This window comes from Myotis lucifugus, unplaced genomic scaffold, assembly GCF_000147115.1.
Source record: "Myotis lucifugus unplaced genomic scaffold, Myoluc2.0 scaffold_5, whole genome shotgun sequence".
NCBI classification, from domain to species: domain Eukaryota; kingdom Metazoa; phylum Chordata; class Mammalia; order Chiroptera; family Vespertilionidae; genus Myotis; species Myotis lucifugus.
The window spans coordinates 20697329-20721565 of record NW_005871053.1 but is presented as its reverse complement, the minus strand read 5'-3'; the positions used below and the strand labels follow the sequence as shown (position 1 = coordinate 20721565).

General features: G+C 35.8%; 1 protein-coding gene across 1 annotated transcript in view; it reads right to left on the bottom strand.

Annotated features, from left to right (window-relative positions):
• Positions 1-24237, bottom strand: part of CCDC148 (coiled-coil domain containing 148) — a 211262-nt gene that overhangs the window by 120071 nt on the left and 66954 nt on the right. Inside the window, exons 3-8 of the mRNA XM_023743804.1 lie at positions 19392-19495; positions 16347-16429; positions 16022-16158; positions 14570-14665; positions 14308-14489; positions 601-739 (exon numbers count right to left, since the gene is read on the bottom strand). Of these exons, the coding sequence (XP_023599572.1) occupies positions 601-739; positions 14308-14489; positions 14570-14665; positions 16022-16158; positions 16347-16429; positions 19392-19495 (741 nt within the window). The remainder of the gene's footprint in view (positions 1-600; positions 740-14307; positions 14490-14569; positions 14666-16021; positions 16159-16346; positions 16430-19391; positions 19496-24237) is intronic.

Here is a 24237-nt window from a genome sequence, read left to right as displayed (position 1 = left end):
TGTCAACTAGAAAATGAAACAATAATTTCCAGGCCCTTCTCAGGGAAATTTCAGGCATGGCTATGAATTTGAGGCATTTGTGTGTCAGAGCCATGTAGAGGGATCAAACAGAGTTATGGTGGTGGGGACGGTACAGATAAGAACCAGCCCGCAAGGTGAGTGTTGGCTTCCCCATGACTGGAAGGACTGAGGAGTGGCAACTCTGTGGACCAAGGAGCAGGAGCAGGCATTCCACTTTCCAGCAAGACCCAAAGAAGAAATAACCTCTGACGGCGGGCAGGTGAGTGTACACACACCTGGAAGTCCAATACCAGCAGCGCAACCAGGGAGCCACAGTGAAGATCTCTGGGGCAAGTGAGCACAGAAGAGCAAATGTTGCCAGGGGGTCACCCACCTTCTTATGGGCTACACAGACTTGAACTATGAGACTTCAACCTAGAACACTATTATTTTCTAGACTGTAGGAATAACTAAATTTTGGAGCACCATTTTATATATAGATATAGATATAGATATAGATATAGATATAGATATAGATATATATATATATATATATATCTTAACAATTATGGACCATGGAAAAAACTTGCCAGTACTCACCAAAGCATGCCTAGATTTGTGAGGAAAATATCGTTGTAACATGTCCAAATACAGAGTTCTTCTGCCACAGAGATCTCCAGGATACTGATCCAAAACAGCCTGGTATATCCAGTGTTCTTCTTCACTTAATTGGAAGTTTCTGGAAGCAACAAAAATATTACAACATGTTGTTAAGCAATCATGGAGTTTGAGGGACCTCAAACTATCCAAGCTATTAGCAAGTAAGGATGATTACCTAAAATGAAGCCTTTTTTTTTTTTACTACATTAGCCAAACTAAATATCTGCTATTGAAAAGGTTCTAAATTCTACTACAATTGGTCCTTTCAATCCTTTATTTGGTCTTTCCATGAGTTCCAGGCATAATTTGAAGAAGTTTGACAATGAGACATAGAATTGTTAAAATATTTATTCTATCTTGCCTATATTTTTAAAATATGACTAGTAAATGAAATTTTTAAAACATTGGGAAATAAATTATTAAACATACAGATTAAAAAGGAATTTTGCTTATTCAACAAAGTTCCTATTTCTAGACTGGAGGAAAATACAAATGTAGACAGTTAAATGAACAATTAGATGCAGGAAACTAAGGCCTGAGGAATGCACTTCATTTCAGGTTTGACTTTAAAAGCAAGTCTAAAATTATCTTTTACTTTACCTTCTCAACATCTCGCTTTCTGGGGTAAGAGTAGACATTGGTTGCGAAAAGATAACCAATAACATTACATTTCAGATCATTAAAGAATTCATTTGTAAAGATGATCCCTTCAAGTCATCTTACCAATAACATGTCCACCGAGCTCCAAAATGCCTTTCTCACTTGAGAATACTCTTAGCCACAGACCTGGTTTGTGCTCCTATGTAGAGTACAGTTGACCCTTGAACAACACAGGGCATCTACCTGGTGCAGATGAAAATCCAGCTATAACCTTTGATTCTACAGTCAGCTTTTGGCATGGCAGATTAAATCAACCAGGGATCCAAAACACTATTTTCGATCTGACTGCTGGAAATGTGCAGTTGGGAAACTGCAGTTGGGAATGTGAAAACACTGTTGCGCTTGTTTGAATCCACAGATACAAAACCGCAGATTGGAAGAATTGTCTGTTTTTACTGGGGAAAAATCCTCATATAAGTGGACCCATGCAGTTCAAGCCCCTGTTGTTTCAACAGTCAACTGCATTAGCAAAGCCCTATGTGGAGTGAAAAGGTTGCAGTATCAGCTTGCACTCTAAACTGAATTAATGACTCATTATTCTGTGATTATTTGCATATTATTATTCCTGTTTAATAAATTGGAATAATCAAATACAGATGCAATCAGAGGGAATATTATTAGCAACAAATATTTCCTTGATCCATGATGAAGACTTGCTATTGTTTATTTCTACTATATCAATGGTCTTCTACTTTAAAGTTAACTGTACAATTCAAAAAAATGTTCATACGTCTTCTCTGCCCTTGAAAAATATTTGACAATTTAAAACAATAAAAAACTCTTTAAACCAGTGATGCTAATGGGAATTCCACTGTCTTCACACAAGTTTACCTATTTCATTATTCTGGTAAGCAGAAAGAAAGAAAAAATATTTCTCAAAGAAGATAATCGCTAACAGCTCTATAATTGGGGGAGGGGGTTACAGATGTTCTACTAGGAAGCAGGATACTCTACAGTGCTTCTCTATGGCCTAATTTGTTGCAGAGAAAGAATATGAGATGAATTCATTCATTGAACACCTTGAGTGTCTTGTTCTGTCTGAATCAGTTGGGCACGTATAGACAGTCAACGGCTTCTGAAAATAAAGGCTTTCAAATATGGATATTGAGCCTGGAGAAAAGCTTGCCTGAGTGTACTTGGCATTTAAAACACCCTCAAGTCTTCAAGGGCAATATCTCTGGTGCTCTCTCAAAGAACTCATTTTCATTCATGATAACATAAATGCATTTTAATAGCAGAGTTAGCCACATGAATTCTCTATTACTACACCACAGCCACAATAATGAGTAGACCTAAAGTCCATGTCCTCATTCGTGTTTTTAAACTGTTACCATAAGCAAAGGGACTTTAACAGGGTTTGTATGTCTACCTTTATTTGATGACAAATGTGGGTGGGTGCCTTTGGAAATGTGTGCTGGGGAGGAGGAAGTGGCAGAGTCTAAGTTCAGTAATTTTTTTTGTTCTTTTACATTGTCATTCATCTGTATAAAGGATGCTTTGAAACCATGACAGATCACCTTTATTAGGTAGAATCCCCATTACCAAGATGCTGATCATGCACAGGTGCACCTTCCTCTGTGGAGAATTGTTCTGAACCAATAGGGAGCTGCCTCATGCAGAAGGCTGCTCTCTTACACAAGAGCTAACCGCAACTGATGACTGATTATCTGATGGAGGGCTACAGAAGCCCCGCCTACTTACCCCAAGATGGGACCAGCTATGTGATACTGTTTGTGCTGCAGAGTTTCACTGTGGGAGCAAACTACAGCTCATTCCCACAGATCGCTGCGTAGACATTTTCCCCTCCTCTATTTTGCTTCCCTTACTACCCTTCTCCGGAGAGCATTGCCCAACAAATCACTTGTTACAATCTCTGTCTCAGCATTGCTTCTATGAACCGGACCTAAGGTAATATACAAGCTTTCTTACCCATCATTTTCAAAAATAGTTTCAATTCTTTGGTAAATGAAGTACTTCTAAGCTAATTGCGTTGACGGTCTCTCATACTGAACGGCGGTGCAAGATTTCTCTCAAAGAGAAAGTGCAAATAGCAAACATTTATAAAAATGCTTTTCAAATAAAAGCACACATTAAGCAGTGTACGTTGCCATAAATAAATATAGCACCAGGAGAACGTGTGGTGCTCACTGCATTTTTATACATTGCGTGAATTATTTAGGTGCCATTTTAGTGACAACATTAAAACCCCTTCAATGTATGAAATGATAATATAACATTAAAACCAAATATGTCATGAACAATGATCACATTTATTTTGCTCTTCTTATTGATTTTAGAAACCTCATCTCAACAGCTTTTCCCAATTACCACAATTACACAGATTGTAAGTCATTTTCCAGTATATGTAGAATAAAAAAACATCTGAAAAGAAACCATACATAAATACTCACAACATTATTATTTTTAGAGTATTCATAGCAGTTTCCACAGCCGCAGGCTTACATCTTGAGGCAAATATTCCCATCAGCAATACTAATGGCACAGTCATGCATCTCCATTAGGATGGTGCTTGTGAGGGAGAAAACCCCCACCACCGTGTAAGGACTGAGTCTTCTGGATGGTAAAATTCAAACATAATAGCCTCTTCACAATAACAAAGTAGTCATTTCTTACGTAACCTCTAAAACAAAATCAAATTTAGTATATCTGCATTTCTAAATTCAAATCTGGACATTTATCTTTCCTAATCCAACCTTTAGCTTTCCATTGTTCAGAAAAATCTAAACAGACTAGCTTAGCTTTATAAAACAACAAGGGTTAGCTTTTATCTTCCGAAATTCTTGTTTAATTTAACTGCTTTGCTGGTGATTATGATGAAAGAATGAGCTAAATTACACAGATTGAAGACTATTCTGATCACTTATCCCCTTTCCGAATTAGGGAAAAATGACTGTCATTTAAAAAAAAATTTAAAGAAGACTTTACAATTATCCTATGCTTTTGCAAGTTCTAAAATATCTTTAGACAAAAGATCTTTGGCAGGTCTCTGCAATTTCTATTCTTTTTGTCCACCCAAATTTTCTAATTTAAGTTGTTTTGTAATTGTTATCTTTAAAAATAGCACCCTAAAATTCTACAGTTTCCAGGTTTATTGGGCACTTTCAACACTTCAGGGAATTTTAGCCTGAGGACATATGAGATATTTACCCCTCAATCCCACCCACCATCTCCTGCCCCCAAACATTGAAGTCCACTGATCTCATTTTATCATGATTTCCCAGGATATGAGATAAAACAGATAATTTAGAAAAGGAGGACTACTGGGCTGTAAGAATTCAACCAGACCGAGGCTGGTTTTCTCCCTATTTCTACCTATTTGAATCACTCCGAAAATCCAAAACTGACTTACAATTAAGTTAGCTACCAGTTCTCTTAGTAGTCATATTTAAACCATTTCCCTGGAGTCTGTCTGGTGTCATTGGTGTCATGTCATCAAAATACTTTGTGTGTGTGTGTTGCGGGGGGGGGGGGGGGGGGGGAGCAGTCAACAGTGGCAAATAAAATTCATAAGGGTGATAGGTACTTGAACAACAAAAACAAGTCTATGAAACGAAACATTGTGTTTACAAACGGGCTGAAAGTTGTTTTACATTTTCTCAGAGTGAAGGGAGTTTTCCAGCCAAAAAGGTAATTAGCGCTTCCTGAAGCTTGCTGATGCAGTGCTCAGCAAATGAGGACTGCCTGGAGAGTGGGAAATGGCCACGGTAAATCTGGCCTAAAGAGAATCTCTTCCAGTGTAACACTGTCAGGGGACACCTAATGCTCCTCCACTAAGAAGCATGCTTGCAGTGGCCACTGTGGGTGGATGTGGATGAAAGAGAGCTCTCACACCATCTGCTTGTCTCGCTGCATTGGGTCTGACCCTCTGGAAAAGAGAACTTCACTTTTTAACATTGTCTTTCCAGATTCGACCCATCCAAACACCAATTCTAATTAGCCTGGTTCCTGAAACTGTCTTCCCACCCACCACCACAACACAGATCTATTGTCCAAGGACAAATCTATCTTTTCTTTTCAGCCTGATTTACAGGAAGCTCCCTGGCCTCAGACTCATTTCTGACCAATGGAACATGCACCTTGGGTTTTCTTTGGTGTGCACATTTTCTTCCCATGGGATCCATTCCCACTTAGCAGTTCTTGCCTTCAGGGTCCCTAGGCTCTGCCCAGTCTGGCTATGCAGGTGGGAGTTGACAACTAGAATAAAGTGAGCTCTCAGGAGTATGGTCAAAATTTACTGAATTGAAGAATCAACAACAGCAGAGTGGCCCACCAGACCTTGGACCACATTCTTCTGAGGGGTGACAGGAAAGTGAAAATATGGCAGAGCTCTAAAAGTGATGGCTCCAGAATTTCTTATAGGCAGGTTAGGGATGAGAATCTGTTCAGAAGAGAAGGCTAAGTAATTATTTGGAAGCTGCGGTTTTTATTTTCATAGCAAGCCTGTTGTTTTTACTTATAATTTTAAAAAGTATTTTGCATAGAAAGCTCAATTTTTGCTTAGAATGTGTATTTTTTGGAGGTGGAATGTGTACTTTGGGGATGATGGCAAGACTCCTAACCCATCCTTATTTTCTACATTCACCCACCACTAATTTTAAGAGGCAATATAGTTACTAGTGGAAGTTTTGATAAAATATGATCAAGATAAAACAGACTGTTAAAAGTAAAAAGTAATGACTCAACTACCCCATATGCCAGGTATTAAATAATTATATTCATCATAAAAAGTGTAAGGAAAAGGTAATTGTAGAAGATATTGCCCTTACTCCTGCTCTTGTCCATCAGAATCCTGATTTTATTCAAGATCTACCTTTTTCCATAGCCCTCTTCCATAGCCCTCCCCTCCTCCTCTGCCCACTTCAGGGGAGGTGAGAGTTCTCCAGCCCTCCAAGTGAATCTTGATTAATCTAAAGACATTCACAAATGTTCATTCACGAGCTTCCTAGTCCTCTGGCCAGTGTTTGGGATAAGCATGGACAAAAGACCCAGTGCTGGCCAATGAAGTGTGAAAAGTCTTCTCGGGGAAAGGTTTTCTAGCTCTTAAGAAACATCACAAAAAAGAAAAGGCCCCTTTCTGCTCCTGGGTGTTGTGGTATGGAGCAACAGCTGTCTGGTAGGAAGTCTCTAACCTGCAGGAAGACAGGGCAAGGGAATGCAGAAAACCAGACCTCACTGCACTTGACTTCTCTACCTTTGCACTTCGTGTGAAATAAGATATGAAATCACCTAATTGCTAAAGTTGCTTTCACTTGAGTTGTGGATTCTCTTACTTACAGCTAAAGATATCCTATTTGATAGTTAAGTGAAGGAAAGAGAAATTATTTTTTGAATGTAGCATCCTAATATTCACTTTGGAAGGAAAAGATAATGAAAGATATAGAGATTAAAGAGATGCAAACCCAAGGTGGCCAGAGACCAGCATCTACAGTAACTCTCCTCAGCTCATTGGAAACAGACAGGTGTTCAACACCAATAGTCATTTTTAGGAAAAATAAACTAAACAAAAAACAACTCAAACTCAAATTAACAGAATCAGTAAAGACAAGATAATCTACAAACACATTATTTGCTCTCATTACTTTTTAAATCTTTCTATTGAGCCAAAATCTGCCTCCATGTTACCCCATTTTATTTTTCATTTTTAGAGCATGAGAACATTTTAAATTGCAATAAAGTTGAACTGAATAAAATTACTTTATATAGACATTATGATTCAGTTTTCCAGGTTCAAAAGCAAGAATGATAAAACTGGTCTACTTCTTTGGAATATCATGAGGAAACACTTAATTAACCATCATGAGGGCTTCTAAAGTTTTAATTACCACTAGAGACTCTACAATATCACCTCAAACCTACCAGTAATCATTAAGAAATTAAAAGGATGAATTAGAAGAGTGATGGAACTCTTTCTGAGTTTGTTATTTGTTTAGACATTAACAATGTTCAATTTTATGTTCCTTTATAGGCACTAATATGGCAAATAAACATAAGCCTGTGAGCATGGTGATTATAATTTCTTACATTACTGGTTCTCCATAGTCAGTTTTAAAAATAGGATTTCCTCAAAGTATTATATTTACCCACAGTTGATCTTCAAAATATAAGGAGTAGGAAAAACTTGTTATGAACAATTGATTTGAAGTATAAATAGGTGTTATAATTCCTCTATGTCACAATTCGGCTATCGTGTCCATAGACATTTTAATCTTCTCTTTGCTTAGAGCTACACATATTTTATTATTTTAATAACAAGTTCTATTTGTATTATCCAGGTTAAAAAATAGCATGTCAATTGTCTTGGACACAAATCTGTCAAGCTGCTATGTTTCCATTTTCTCCAATATGATTTACTCAAGATTAATTTGATTTCACATCCAGGGAAGAACAGAAACTTCTCATCAATGATTCTCACTCCTTGATTTTGTAAAACCCAGATTTTCTAGTCTCGCAAAGTATTAGCAGTGTAGCTTCATGCATCATTATACTGTGTAGTTCCTGGCTGAAATGATTATATCAAGAAGGCAGTTGTGGGCTGCAGTGATACCCCCAAAATAGACTGTTGCCCTAACCGGTTTAGCTCAGTGGATAGAGCATCGGCCTGCGGACTGAAGTGTCCCAGGGTCGATTCTGGTCAAGGGCATGTACCTTGGTTGCGGGCACATCCCCAGTAGAGGGTGTGCAGGAGGCAGCTGATCGATGTTTCCTCTCATCGATGTTTCTAACTCTCTATTCCTCTCCCTTCCTCTCTGTAAAAAATCAATAAAATATACTTTTTAAAAAAAGTCTGTTGACCTAGACATTTATAGCCACTATTCTTAGATACACTTTTCACGAATACATTTAAACAAACATAACATACAGATAATATACAGGCTGAGTTATTAATTAAGCAAAGGCAAACTTTAAGACCAATTTTGAGTATACCCTAGAAAATGGACCCATTGTTTTCCCTTGATATGGCATTCCACCATAGCCAAGAGAATTCCCACAATAAACCAAAGTAGGTTAAACAATCACAAAATGTGGCTTTCATTCAAAAGTCATAAAGTAATTGTTTTCAATGATGTGTTTATTTTAAGAGAAAGCTACTAAATATACATGACAAAAATAAGATCTTAACCTACAATTATTTCCTCCCCCTTCCCCAACAAATATAAATTCCAAGGTCAGGTTGGACAATCCCTGTTGGAATACACCATGAGAAAATGGGAGTTGCAGTGACCCCGAATATTGCTTGAGTGGGTCATTTAGCCACTGTGATTAAGTGAACACATTAGTGTTCAAATAATAATGCTTCTGTTTCTCAGCACTTTTCCCCTTGTTAACCACCCTTGACACACAACCAGCCCAGACCAGAAATGTAGAACCTGAGACTGGACATGCCCAGGAACTGAAACTTTCCAAAAGTCTAAGACTACATTCTCAGAGAAAAACGCCACCTGGTAATTAAGGCTCCAATGTTCTAACTTGTTCTGAGTTCATCAAGTAAGCAATGTCAGTTATTTATTATGCTCTTTTCCCTTTTCTTCTATCTTATATTCATCAAGCAACAATCAAACATGTAACTATTTGTTTAATCAAATATTTTTTAAATAAAATTATGTAAGGCCAATAACTGTCTCTTGAGTACTGGCTTCTGATACTGGCTTTTATCTATCTTATCTTTCATCTTTTTCATCTTTTTGCCAATTCTGCTGCCAAAATTTCACATAAGAACAGTGATGCTACACCGCTGTGCTAGGTAGATAAATATCAAAAAAGAGAAAGAGAATATTAACAAGACACTGGTGCTGTTTATGGGTGATGGGCAATATCCACTGCCCTAATCAACATGCCTACAAGATGGATCAAATGATAGACTGTTGGTGAAAGTATAAATTGTTTCTACTTTCCTAGAAAGCAATATGGTTAAACCTACTTTTAAAAAAATATTATTAAATTTGCTGGGGTGACCTTGGTTAATAAGATCATATAGGTTCAAGTGTACATTTCTATAACATATGATCTATATCTTGCATTGTGTGCCCTCCATCAACAGTCAAATCTCCTTCCTTTACCATGTATTTGGCACCCTTTACCCTTTATTAGGTTAAACCTACTTTTGTAGGTTTCACGTACATTTAATACATTGTATTTCAATAAATACATAATTGAAAATACTTAATTACTTTATGACTTTTAACATTCTCAAAAGCCTTAGACTTTTTCACACCCTTTGATTTATCAGTTCCATTTCTAAGAATTCATCTTAAAAGAATAATCATGGTATTACTCAAAATATAGTGAAAAAGTTATTTGTGTCAAGGTTTTTAAACAAATATCAAAATATGTAATAAATAACTTTGCAAAACCAGGTAGAGGGTTGAATTTTTGTGGCACAACCATATATTGTAACACCATGCAAGTAATAAAAAATAGGTTGTAAAAGAATATTTAACACAATGAAGGTTAACATTTATTGAAAAAAAAATGGATAATATTGGACCTGATTCATCAAGAAGAAAATCAATGGATATGTGTAGAATATTTCTTCATTTTTATAAACAACATACCTATAACTCATATAACTGACTGTCTTTAAAAATCTGTACTTGGAAATCTGACAGCATCTCAAATTCAACATGCCCAAACCTGCACACCAGATCGTCCCCACATGGAGGTTTCTGCTCCTGGGTTTATTCTCAGGTAAAATGTGACTCTCATATTGCCTGTCTCTCCAATTTGGAGGGCAGCAGTTTGCCCTGTGACTTTGCTACCCTGATGTACCTAAGAAGAGTTGGTGATTTTTTAGCTTGTTCAGGTTTTTAGAGCAGAGTGACAAACTCTAAGCTCCTTACCTGCTGGACCAGAAACTGGAAGTCCCTATTGACTATTTAAAGATTTAAAACTTGCCCGAGAAACCATCCTGCTAGATTTTTTTTTTAATGCTTATGTCATTGCACTTATTTAAACCTTTTCTTTATGATTTTCACTGCAGGTAGCATACTTTAAAAGGCCTTCCCCATTCTAAGATTACTTAATATTTGTTTTGTTTTTATCTCATTATTTTATGATTTTTCTTATTCACATTTTAATAAACCTAGAGTATTTTAGTCATATGGGATAAGAAAGAGATCTAACCTCATTTCTCCAATTTCCTGTTATTTAATGCTCCTATAAATAATCCAATCTTTCTTATAGTTTTGAAATTTTTCCTTTATAATAAATTAAATTATTATAGATATGTTCTATCTTTCTATTTTGTTCTACTTATCTGCTACATATTCCACAGATATATAAAACTTTCTAATCTATTTTGATATTATATATTTGTATTTGGCTGTGCAAGTTTCACAACCAATCTCAGTTATTCTTCATTTTGAAACTTTGGCTGATTTTACAACCTTAATCTTCCTGATACATTTTAGAATACATTTTAACAATTCTTCAATTGTAATTGCACTAAACTAATAGATTATTTCATGAGTTATGGATATATTGAAATCAACTAGCATATAAAATTTTAGTTGTTTGCATTCCTACTCACACTGGCTTTACACATTAATGTGGACTAATGACCCTTGAAAATCCAGCAGTGAGGGTGGCTTCCCACACAGTTCAAACAGGGCGCCAGCTCAGTTTCCCCATGATGATCTGGGCTTCTTGTGTGCTGTTTCCTTTCATCCACACAACAGCTGCCAGCAGCAACCTCAACTATGTGCTTTCTTGGTCCATCCACTAAGAAAAAAAGGCACTACTCCTCACAAGTACCTAACAAAAGTTCTGAGATTTGTCCTTGACTTGAGGACCACCATGAGCTAGCAACTGAGGCCGGGGAAATGTGGTGACTGACTGGTGCACAATCCCACCAGGGACTACCTTGGGGTCTGCGATGGAGTCATTCCAAACCAAACCAGTGAGCCGCTACAAAATAGGGGGAATTAAAATAAATGTTGGGATTAACCTTGAGGTCCACTGCCATTAGCCCAATGAAAACTTATAACTTAAAAATGTCCCCCAGAAATGTCAACATTCTTATATCATAGCAACACACATCTATTTAAAATATGCACAAACTCACTTATGTAGGTGTGTACCTACATGGGCACAATGTATGTGTATCCTTATAAAGCCAAATAACTGGAATCCAAAGGGGAAATGGCCATATCAAAATTATGACAGATACTGGGCAAACTAATATAACAGTTGAACATATAACTCACTGTGCTGGTTAGAATATTATTTTGCTCACCTTAATGCCCACCAGTCAGATTGTTGATGCCCATGACCTCAGTACTTATTCAAAATAGCCCATTTACTCTCTTTCTCCTCAATGAAGCTATGCCTGAAACATCATTCAGTTTTATTTCATCATTCACAGCCAGCATATTATAAAATAGTCTCTTAGTTGCTGTGAGCATGTAATATGTATTTGATTAGGATACATGTCAATATATTGCTTCCTCTAAATATTCCAAGCCCTCTTAAAGGCAAAGCCATATCCTATCTAGTCTGTCTATTGAACACCTTAGTAAGGAGCTTAGCAGAGATCACTCGTATGTTAAGGATTACCCAACAAATATTCATGAAGTAAAACACCATTAATTTTATAAACTTTGTTCTGTATAATTATATGTGGAAAGCACACTGTTAAACAAGGATTCATGAACCTGTATTCCTCGAAACTAGATTCATACTGGCCCCATCACATGCCTTGCCATGCTCACCTTCATTGTTTGCATATTTAATTCAACTCAGTTGAACAATCATTTATTTTGCAGCGATGATGTGCCCAGATATGCTAGGTGCTAAGCGTACAAATGTTGTTAATAAATTACTTTGTCTTCAAGGGATCAGAGTCTAGTCATTTAATATCCCTTTTTAGAACATCCTCCCTACCCCTTTTCTGTCTTCTAATCCTTGTTTCTTCCCTTAGCATGTGATGTACATTCATCTTATTTTCTACTTAATCTCCAGTAACATCAATGAAGCTGTGAATCTCATCTTTTTCTGAGTGCTCAGGTTTGTATGAAGGAAAAGGTCAGATTAAAAGGAAAGTAGGAAAGTGAGCTGTGAGGGGTAGATCTTTGCAGGAGGCAGGCATTACAGGCTGCGAAGGCAAACTCCTCCATGTTTAGGAGCTGCTATTCGAGAGACACCACCATCTCAGTTACCTGTGCTAAGGGGACAAAATGCCATGTGTAAGGAAGGTCATGGGGCAATCAACTTGCTTTAAAAGGACAGAGTCAGCCTGGCCGGTGGTTGAGCGTCAACCTATGAACCAGGAAGTCATGCTTTGATTCTAGGTCAGGGCACAGGCCCAGGTTGCAGGCTTGATCCCCAGCAAGGGGCCTACAGGAGGCAGCCAATCAATGATTCTCTCTCATCCTTGATGTTTCTATCTCTCCCTCTCCCTTCCTCTCTGAAATCAATTTAAAATTTTTTTAAAAAAGGACAGTCAGATTTACCTTCCTCACAGCCCGAATCAGCCTGACAGTAATGCATCTGTCACAAAACACACACACACACACACACACACACACACACACACACAAACTCTTTTTTTCTTGTTGAGTTCTAAAATCTCTTTAATAAGGATGGGATAGGGAAGGGAGAAAGGATGTTTATTTTACAATTAGAGACTTAAATTAAGTGGATGGTTGAATTAATACATCACTGTGACTGATTTTCAATTAATTCATCAATTAATCAACACATATAAATGATATATTATTCATTTTTTTCTCAGCTTTATTGCAATATGGAAAGGAAAAATGGAAGGCAGAGAGGTGGGAGAGATGAAGCTCTTAGGAGACTAAAGCATGTTTGTTAGGGAAGAAGATGAGACCATCACCACAGAGATGTAAGAAAGAATATTAGGTCAGGAAAGACTCAGATGTCACCTACGACTGCCTCGCCAACTGTGCAGAGACTAGAAGTAGTAACTGGACTGTGGATCAAGAAGCTACTAAAACAAATGACTCTACTTGATAGGATTTAAGGTTTTCCTTATTGTTATTCATTTAACACTAGTAATTTCATATGGAGGCATTTCATTTACAAAGGATTCATTAAGAAAGGTAAGAAATACAAATAATTGTCATATTTATTTTCTTCTGTTTCAAAGTAACAACCCTTAATAAGCCCTTAGTAAAAGGACACGATAAATGTATCTCTGCAATAGTTTTTCTTTCTTTTTAAATACATATTCTTTGGGGAAATTTTTTTAGGTCAATATAATAGAATAAAAAGCATATTTCCATATAAAACATTCCCCAGAAACTTCATATGCCAAACATTACATGAGGTAAACTATTGATCTGAGCCACATGGCATTTCTGAGTTTGCTCATGAAATGAATTTTAATATAGAATTTACACTAGAGAAGTTGACCCTGCCACAACTGAATTTTAAATCACTTAACAGTATATTTGTCATTCAGGAGAGGATTACAGCCAAAAGTACACTTTCTAAAAAAAAAAAAAATTTAGCATGTTTTTTAAAATTTACAAAATATACTTATATTCACCATAAGACAAAATCACAGTGGATTACAAATAATCCATATGACCATAATTCCATAACTACATTTTTTCCTTGCAACCAATTGTTACTACTGATCTGTAAATCTCCACTGAAGAAGCGCTTCACATCTTGAAATGAAAATCCATAGTTACAAAAATTTCATGTTTAAAAAAACTATTTCTTACCTGTGTAGTAGAGAGCTCAGTGAGAAGGCTATTTTCATCATGTTTCAACCTTATAAAAACCTTTAAAACCACTATTTCAGAGAAATCATTTTGGAGAGGGGGAAAAAAAAAACCCTTTCCATTCAACAATATTCAATCTAAACATTTATCAATTGACTATATTCCAATCACATAGTAGTACCTATGAAAATGGTAAAACAGAAGTATAGTAATCTCCCACAAAAATAAAAATGTAGTAGCAAAAATCTACATAATTCAAGCAGTTTTATGTTATTACCTATTTATGTCTTCTAACTGCAGATCAAAATCTTGAAGTTTCTTTTGATATTTCTCTGTAAAGTTACAGAACTCATTAAAAATTGAAGATTTCAAATCAGGGTATGGGCATTCCAAAGCTTCTAATTCCATTGGCAGTTCACTAAGCAGGTTCCTCCTTTCTTCTGAATAATGATCTAGTATCTGAAAAATAAATTACATGATTGTTTTATTTAACACCAATGACAAATTGATAAACAAATTACTGTCTGCTTCACACTTACTTTAATACTCCAGTCTGAAAGACTATTTTCTAAATTCTGTTGCTCCAGGCTAAGTCTTTCAAAGACAGCTTTTAATTGTTTCTTCACAGAGTCAACCTATTGGAACATTTAGAACAAGTAGTATGCAAATTCTTGTGATTCATTCAATATGTATATTTAAATTCACAGAAATTAATCTCAAAAGCCAGTAAGTGATGATAAATTAGATAAGAGAATATGCCTTTGAGGACCTGGGGGAGAGGGTTCAAGTGATGCCATAGCCGGGCGAGCTTATCAGAGGGGTTTCCAGACACATAACTCAAAACTGGGCTGGGAAGTACAGGGGGGTCCTAGCCTCTGAACCCACATTTTGATTTTGTTTGTGATAAGGCAGAGAGCTTACCAGATTGTCTGTTCCAATCAGCCTTTCCTTCCCTTGCATCCTTGCCTCTAACCCTCAACTGGGCATGGGATTTTTAATATATTTTTATAAATTATTATTTATGAAAGCAATATAACACTTCAGACAACTGAGAAATAGAGTGAAAAAAATCATCTAAAAGCCTATGTCTAGTGCAACTATGATCACGGAGTTTATGCTCTAGTCAGGGGAGATTGTCAATAAACTAATAAAAAATAGCTACGAAAGTATCAGGAGAAGGTTAGCGATGTAAAAACGGGGTGTGACTATGGCTTCCCTCAAGTGGACTATCAGAACAGGTCACTCAGAAGAGAGGACATTTAGGCAAACACCTAAGGACAAAAAGCACCCTCAGTGAAACAGAGGAAAGAGTCCGTGCACAGGCCCTGAGACAGGAAGGAGCCTGATATGTGTGAGAAGGAATAGAAAGAAGGCCAGACCAGTGACAGGGTGGCGGAAACGGGTTTCAGGCAGGAGATGAGACTGAAGAAGAGGGAGGGGCATGATGTGAGCCAGGAGGAGCCCTGAGGGGATTTGCCAGGGGGATGACTTGATCCCCATGCACTGAAGGTAGGTCCCAGAATGCAATGGGAGGAGAAGCAAGAATGAAAGCAGGGAGACTAGGTATGAGGCCATTGTAACACTCCAGGCTCCAAATGAACAAGCTTGGACAGATTTGAGGATGTTTAAGATACTGAATAGACAAAACCGGTTTGGCTCAGTGGATAGAGCATCGGCCTGCAGACTGAAGGGTCCTGGGTTCGATTCCGGTCAAGGGCATGTACCTGGGTTGCGGGCACATCCCCAGTAGGAGATGTGCAGGAGGCAGCTGATCGATGTTTCTCTCTCATCGATGTTTCTAACTCTCTATCTCTCTCCCTTCCTCTCTGTAAAAAATCAATAAAATATATTTTAAAAAAAAGATACTGAATAGACAGAATTTGCTGTATCTTCTATTAAAATACACCCATGTTGGTTCCTTATCTCAAACGGTTCTAGTTGGGACAAAAAATGAAATATTACGTTATTAAAAGTAGAGGTAATATACTGACCTCTTCCAGTACATCCACTGAGTTCAACTCACTGTGTGAGTGTGAATGCTGTCTGTATTTTAGGTCTGCTATCAATTGCTGAATAGGATTTACCACATTTTTAAGATACAGGCACCATTGTTCAGATAACTCTTGTTCTATAGTGAAACAAAATTAAATCAAGATAACACATTATTTTAACTTTTTAAGAACAGGTTCTTAGAGTGCAGATTTATTTTTGGATTATTTTAGAAAACAAACAGCAGTTAATAAAAGAACATGAAGTGAGTGGTCCACTTTCATCTTCAAAACACCCCTTTAAATATAGAATAAAAAAAAATCTCACCAAAATTCTTAAGGTCAGAAAGACATTCACTTCCAATGTTCTCTTCTTTGAAAAAAGATTTTATTTCAGATTCCACTTTACACCTGAAATAGATATTATCTGGGTTTAAAAAATATGGGTTTAAAAAATATAGTAGAAATTTAATCTAATAAGGACACATTTGTAATATCTTATTCAATAAAGGAAAAAAATGCAAAAATAAAAAAATAAAGCCTTGGGTGGGGGGGGGAAAGAAATTTAATCTAATGTGGTTTTATTCACCGGTTCATTTATTCTGATCACATACTAAATTCCTAACATGGATTTGGTACTTGCCTGACACTACCAGTGAACATTTGGTCTTTCCAAAATGTCCACTGAGATATTTGGTCCATACCAAAAGGTCTTGAATAGTTCATCCTGACCAAAACATCCATGGGGACTTTGATCTATGGCTAAAGGTCCTTGAAATTTGGTCCTGTCTAAAACATCCATGAGCATATTTGGTCCGTGCCAAATGGTCCTTGGTTCTGTCAAAAATGCCCATGCTTAGGAAATGCTGGATTCAGATAACCCATAATGCTTATTTCTACTCTTGGCTTATAGGAATAATACATTAAAAAGTACTATCATGTTTTATTGGTCCAATAGGGTTGTGGCTGTATTGCCAGTAATAGCCCTTCTTGCCTCAGTAGCCTAGCTGGTAATGGCAAATGGGGCTAGCTAGATGGTTCCAGGTTGGAATCTTGCAGAATTTATATTAACTATGCATGTTTTGGACAGGGCCAAATATCAAGGCGTGGACCAAATATCTCTGGACGTTTTAGACAAGACCAAATGTTTTGCAAGGAAAAGAAGCATAAGTGAACGCTCTGGGGAGAAGTAACAGCGAAAGCCAAGGTGAGCCCGTGACATGCCCTAGCACCACTTCTAGATGGGAAGCCATTGAGGGATATTAAGCTGACCTCCCCTGCTCAGCAGATCTGTGTTTCAGAAAGATTCCCAAGGCAGCAAGATGCAGGACAGACTGGAAAGAGAGGTGATCAATAGAAATGGAAAATGAACAGGAGGGGACAAGGTGAATCTGAACCAACAAGAAAGTTATTTTAAAAGTTAAGAGAAAATGAATTCCTGAACTAAGGAAATAAGGGTAAAAGTATATTTGGTTTGTATACAGTAGTAAAAGGAATAAATCTTAATGACATTTTACATATTATTTAAATATAGTCATTTTTAGCCCTGAGCAGTGGTTAGAGCATCGGCCCAGTCAAGGGCACGTACCTTGGTTGTGAGTTCAATCCCCAGCCCCTTTAGGAGTGAGAAGCAACCAGTTGATGTGTCTCTCTCACATCAATGTCTCTCTCTCCCTCTCCTCCCTCTCTTTCACTCTCTCTCTCCCCCTCCTCCCTCTCTTTCACTCTCTCTAAAAATCAATGGAAAAAATATCCTCTGGTGAGAATTAAAAACAAACAAAAAATAAATATAGTCACTTTTAGAGTAAAAGCATAACCTGCTCTAAATGGACATTCAAAAATATTATAGTTTATTCTTTGTTTATGGCAGATTTAATGAAATAGTAGAAAATTTTTGATTTATTATGATTATAAAAATGCAATATTAAAAATGGCATAAAATTAAAAATAGGAACAATTACAACACATTAATACAACAATTTTTTAAATTTTGCTTATAAGTTTCTGTTATCTACATGTATATGTATTTTAAATGGTTGTAATTATGGCATATTTACCATTTTATATTGATGTTTTTTGAATATTTTAAAGATATTTTAAAATAATTATCATGGTTATCATTTATTTAAATGGCTGCACAGTATTCCATGTTATATATGTGCCATCTTCTTCTAAACCTATTCACTTACATGGGCCAGGAGTTTTGTTTGTATGTATAAAAAAGGGGTACTAGTGTAGATGACACTGTACTATGTTTTTTCCCAGTGTGTAATTTTTGCCAGAAGTACCTTTAAGATCACATTTGAAACTATTAAATGAATGATGGGTGCATAGTAGTGTAGTAAAACAGTGAGGGGCGTACAGGAGGCAGCTGATCAATGATTCTCTCATCATTGATGTTTCTATCTATCTCTCCCTATCCCTTCCTCTCTGAAATCAATAAAAAATATATTAAAAATAAAATAAAATAAATAAATGGAAAAAAATGTAGATTTTGAAATGTATATTTTATATTAAAATAGGTAAATTTTGTGGTCTTATTCTAAGTCAAATTGCCAAATACCATTAACTTTACTTTTGACACTTTTATATTAATAGGAGTTTTTTAATTTTGCCACGAGATTTCTACATGTGAAGTGAAAGGCTCATGATTGGAAATGGATTTGCATCATTGACCGGAATTGAACCTGGGACCCCTCAGTCTGCAGACCGACGCTCTATCCACTAAGCCAAACCAGCTAGGGCTAAAACCTACATTTTAAAAAGCATATTTTACAAATACCATTATCGTTAAAACTAGTATATATGCCTCTAATGGAGGGAACCATCTGCCTTCTCTTTTTGCCTTAACCTTTGGGAAGACATTTATTTTTCAAAGACTACAATTAAGATTAAGTATAGAATCATTATTTTGTTTTAATTCATCTTGAAGTGGATGCTGGAAATAATAACAAAAGTCAGAAATCCAAATTGAATAAATGAGTCATGATGTAGTTCCATCCAGAAATCACTGAGCAACTATAGCCCCTTAGTTTATTTGTTCATTTATTTATTGAAAACATTTATAAATCTCCTATCATGTATCCTACAATGAAAAAATGAATATGATGGGATGGTTGCCCTACTTACCACTTTAGCAGATAAAGATTATCTTTTTTTCTGAAGGAAAGCAAAAGTCATTTTAATATAGTCACTGAATTCCAAATTAAATTGAGGAAATAAATTTTTTTAATTTGGCTCACATTTAAACTGTAACTTTCAATTTTGGTTAGAATGGTTTAATTAACATGGAAGGTAATAGAACATCTAACTAAATCAGTGCAAGTCTTAGTAATTTCTCTGTGTACTTACTGAGATTTCCCCCAGTCCTTACCTGACTTCCTTTAGCCTTTGGTGTTCCTGCCACCACACCTGCCTGTGTTGTTTTATTAGTTGTTGTTCCTTAGATATCTTTGAAGTCTGCACTGCTTTTCTGATCTAGATTTAGAGAAACAAAAATGAGCCATTTAAAATTCTTAAAATGTGTTTTCCACAATGGAAATGTTTAATCTGTATTTTCTAAAATACTTACTCTTTTTCAATCTTATTAGTGCACCTTTAACACAAAATTTACCTTAAAATAAATAGTATATTAAACAAAAAGCAGGGAAGTGAAAGAGAAAATGATTTGGAATACTGACCAGTTTAAGAACTGTTTTTAAAGCATTTATGCAAAGAATGATGAAGTGGTTCTATTTTCCATACATACAATAAATAACACCTAATTCATTCAGTCACAGAAAATTTTTCCATGTATTTTCTCGCCTTCTGACATACCTTCCCTGCCAGGCATCGTGAACATCATTAGGCCCATTTTACAGAAGAAGACACTGCTGTTCAGAGAAGTTAAAAGACTTGGTCAGGGTCATAAAGCTCATAAACATGAGAAGCACACAGAACCGTGGTGTCTGAATTGGTTTTTATCTGATCCTTCAGCAAAGGATGAAAAAAGTCATTGGATAAATTGTTAGAAGGCCTGGCTATATGACCTTGAACATGCAATTTTAATCTTCCATGACTTTGTAAACAAGTTTTTTAAATATTTATTTGAAGATACTTGAAATTGTAAAAATTTATATACATTAAAACCCATGTTTTTAAAATTGAAAATTTCCCCAAATGTTATGACTTTTAAAAAGGTATCATAGAATTAGTACTGGGGTTTCTGTAGACAAGTTCTGTCAGGCCGGGGTTTGTTTGCCCTAAGATCCATTCTTGGCCATTTCTCTGATCTGCTCCACATCACAGCCTGTGCTTCCCAAACACTCCTATCAGCTGGCTTCCCGTTGGGTTCAGCCAAAGGGAGACACTGGCAGTGGGAGACCAAAGGGAAGGAGGAAAGAGAAGCCAAAAGATGACTGCTCCTACCTCTCTACTCTCACAGGGGCGCTAGGAGCAGCTCCACCTTCTCCATTTGCTCTCACTTTTCTTGACAGCTTTGCTACAGCTCCAACTATCTCTGGGTAGGGAAGCTCCGTTCATGAGATGTGGTACAGCCTTGCTTTTGTTATTGAATTTATTGGGGTGATATTGGTTCACATGACCCTTTGACTCATGATTTCCTGCTGTTTTAATCCCATATTGCTTCAGAGTCCTGTTTGGCTTCTCAGCTATATCACCTGGGTAACCACTTCCTGAATTAAAGACCCCCTCTGCTCAGTAAAAACCTCCTCAAGTGGTGTCTGTTTCCAGGTTAGACTCTGACTGATACTCATGTGTATTCCCAACTTGTGTATTTTGCATTAATACTTTTAAACATCTACAAAAGTGCTACTCATATCAGAAACTTGATGAAATATGCATATTTTACATTTTCTCTGCTACTAATAGCCTGAAAGTTTTAACAGACCAATAGTTAAAATATAAAAACTTCAGAAGACAAGACCTAAAAAGACTTTATAATGCAGGCTATTTCTAGCTGTCATTCACTGATTACTTTAACCTTGAGTTTATCTTTCTGCTATTCTGGTTACTGATTCAAAATTAGGCTTGTAACAAAACAAAATAACCCAAACATTACTTTTAAAAAACCCCACAAAGTCAAAGTCACATCTTTTCTTCAGAAGGTCTTAAGAGTGCTACAATCATGAAATTTAGAAGTACATTCAAATAACAGGATGCCACCAGAATACATTCAGAATCTCTATTTTATCTACACACAAAAAAAGTACATAGTGACACCATGTACTTCTAAAAACTGACATGCTCCTAAATTCATTCCAACTATTTGTCATCTATTGTCTCTAAAGTTTGTTGCAGCAGACACAACTTTTAAAATTAGATTTCTTTGACATATTTGGTCCATGTTGTACAAAAAGTTAAAACACATTGGTGAAAGATGTAGACACATTTTTATAGCTTAAAAAAAATCAATACTGTTGCCTTTGGGCCCAGGGAAAGACAAATTAAGTAGACTATAAACATCAAAATAAAGTTACTATTTTTCACTAGACACTTCCTATATCTTGCAGAACATTCTAATTTTTTTGTAAATTCACTCATTGACTTCACTTCTATCCCCAAGCCAAAAATTCAGAAAAATAAAGTCTTAAAAAAGCAAAAAGTTTTAAGGTTGTATCTTTATCAATATAGAGATTTTCAGGTTATTCCAATTCATGTTGCTGGGCAATGAGCCATATGAAATCAATATTTAAGGTGGATGATGATTTATGCAGAATGCTGATGAATTTAAGAGAACAAAAATAATAAATTCATAAAAGAATCAGAAACTAGGGTTCCTTATGGACTTCATTGTGATGATCCAAGATAATAAAACTTAAACAGGCACCTTGAAATGCCATAAAAGCACTTTAGGCCAGATGGTCCATCTTTAAATATAAATAACAATAACTGGTGGACTATTTAAGTGTTGGTTACATGTGTGTAGATATTTGTCAAAATTCATTGAGATGTACATTTAAGATTTGTACACTTTATTATATGTGAGTTATACCTTAATAAAGAATTGTTAAATAAATCAAAAGAAAAAACAACTATATACACTAAGTTACAATTTCACATCTATCAGGTTGGTAAAACTGCAAATGTTTAACAAAACACTCTTTGAGGTCATGGGAAAACATGCTCTCTCTTTAGTTGCTAATGGAAATACAAAATGATGCAAACCCACCCCCCAAGGGAATTTGAAGCTGTATAGGAAGATTTCATATGGATTTACCTTAACTTATAGAAATCTACCTGAAAAGTATCTTAGTAAAAGCATAAAAAGATAAATGAACAGAGCTGTTCATTCACTGAAGCACTATTTGTAAGAGAAAGACTGGAGCACAAAAATTCCATCAGTAAGTATTCTTGCTAAAGTAAATGGAACCTGAATCTGATCAAATCTCTACATATAACTATCAATTTACTGGAAATGCAAGAGACAGAAAAACATGTTAAATGACACCACCAGGATGTAACCAGCATAATACAGATTGTAAGAAACTATAAAAAAAAACAACAATAAAATTTACTCAAGAGCCTGAGCTGGCTTGGCTCAGTGGATAGAGCAGGGGTCCTCAAACTTTTTAAACAGGGGGCCAGTTCACTGTCCCTCAGACCGTTGGAGGGCCGGACTATAGTTAAAAAAAACACTATGAACAAATTCCTATGCACACTGCACATATCTTATTTTGAAGTAAAAAAACAAAACAGGAACAAATACAATATTTGTATTTGCATGTGGCCTGTGGGCCGTAGTTTGAGGACCCCTGGGATAGAGCATTGGCATGTGGACTGAGGGTCCTGGGTTTGATAACGGTCAAGGGCACATGCCCAGGTTGCAGGCTCGAGCCCCACTGTAGGGTGTGCAGGAGGCAGCTGATCAATGATTCTCGCTCATCATTGATGTTTCTATCTCTCTTTCCCTCTCCCTTCCTCTCTGAGATCAATAAAAAATATTTTTAAAAAATTTATTCAAGAAATAAATTACAAGGACACAAGGGGAAGGAGAAAAATAAATTTCAATATAAGGACGTTATTTAGATAGTGATTTAAATAAAGTTTAAGAAAAACTTGGAGAAAAATCAGGGAAATTTAACATTGAGTGGAAATTTGATACTAAGAAATTTTTGTCATTTTTAATGGTAATGCTGTTGGAGGATTTGGGGACATGCTAAAATATTTATGGTTGAACATTATGATGTCTGAGATTTGCCTCAAAATCATCTGTCACAGGAGAAATTGTGGGTGGGAGTAAAGAAGAAACAATGGCCAAGCGTTGATCACAGTTGAAGCTGAATAATGTTACATTGGAGATTAATGATACCATTCATTCTAATTTTACATATGCTAACAATTTTCCATAAAATAACATTTATAAAAAGAAACAGTGGATGGATACTTGAATTGGACATGTTCATTTTTATTAAGCAAATAAATTCTAATAAAAATAATCATAAAGATCTCTTTTATACTTAAAATAGGAATGAACAGTTAACATAAAATGTATCAAAATTTAGTCTCCGTTTTCAGCCCAAATCTACTATTTGGCTTCAGGTTCAATCTCAGCCTTTGAAAGACTAGATCACTCAATGTCTACATAAGTCTCTTATCTGGCACCCTAGAACTTACGCATGATCTCTGACACAGTGATTATTAAATAGGTGACCATCACATCTAATCAGTATAACAATACCAGTAATATAATTCAGGCAAGTCTTCTGAATTTATTGTTAATTAACAATAATTTTTATTAATTTTTAAAAATAGTTAAGTATTCTAAATGTAACTTAAAGCAAAAATGTACTTATATGCTTTAAATGTTAACATTCTATCATTTACTTTTAAGTATATTTACATTTAATACTGCCAGAGTAGTGTTGTAATAATTAACAATGATTGTTAAAGCTGCTAATTTCAGGTGTAGAAAAATGAGCACATTTAATTAGTAAAATATGGAACTTTTAGAAAAATAAAATAGTCTTCCTGAGCCAATATATATTTTATAAAAATTCAAATAATATAAGAAAGAATAACAAAGATGACATTATATTCATAATTTTAGTTGGTGTAGACTATTTGGCATATTAGCATTCATAACATTAAAAAATTAAACTTTAAGATTTGTATTTAATTTCCAGGTCTCTAATTCCATTTAATCCCTGAGTCTTTCAAGAAAAGATCATAGTTGGTAATTGTCCACATCTTACAAGAGTAAATTAGAAGCAAATGTTAAC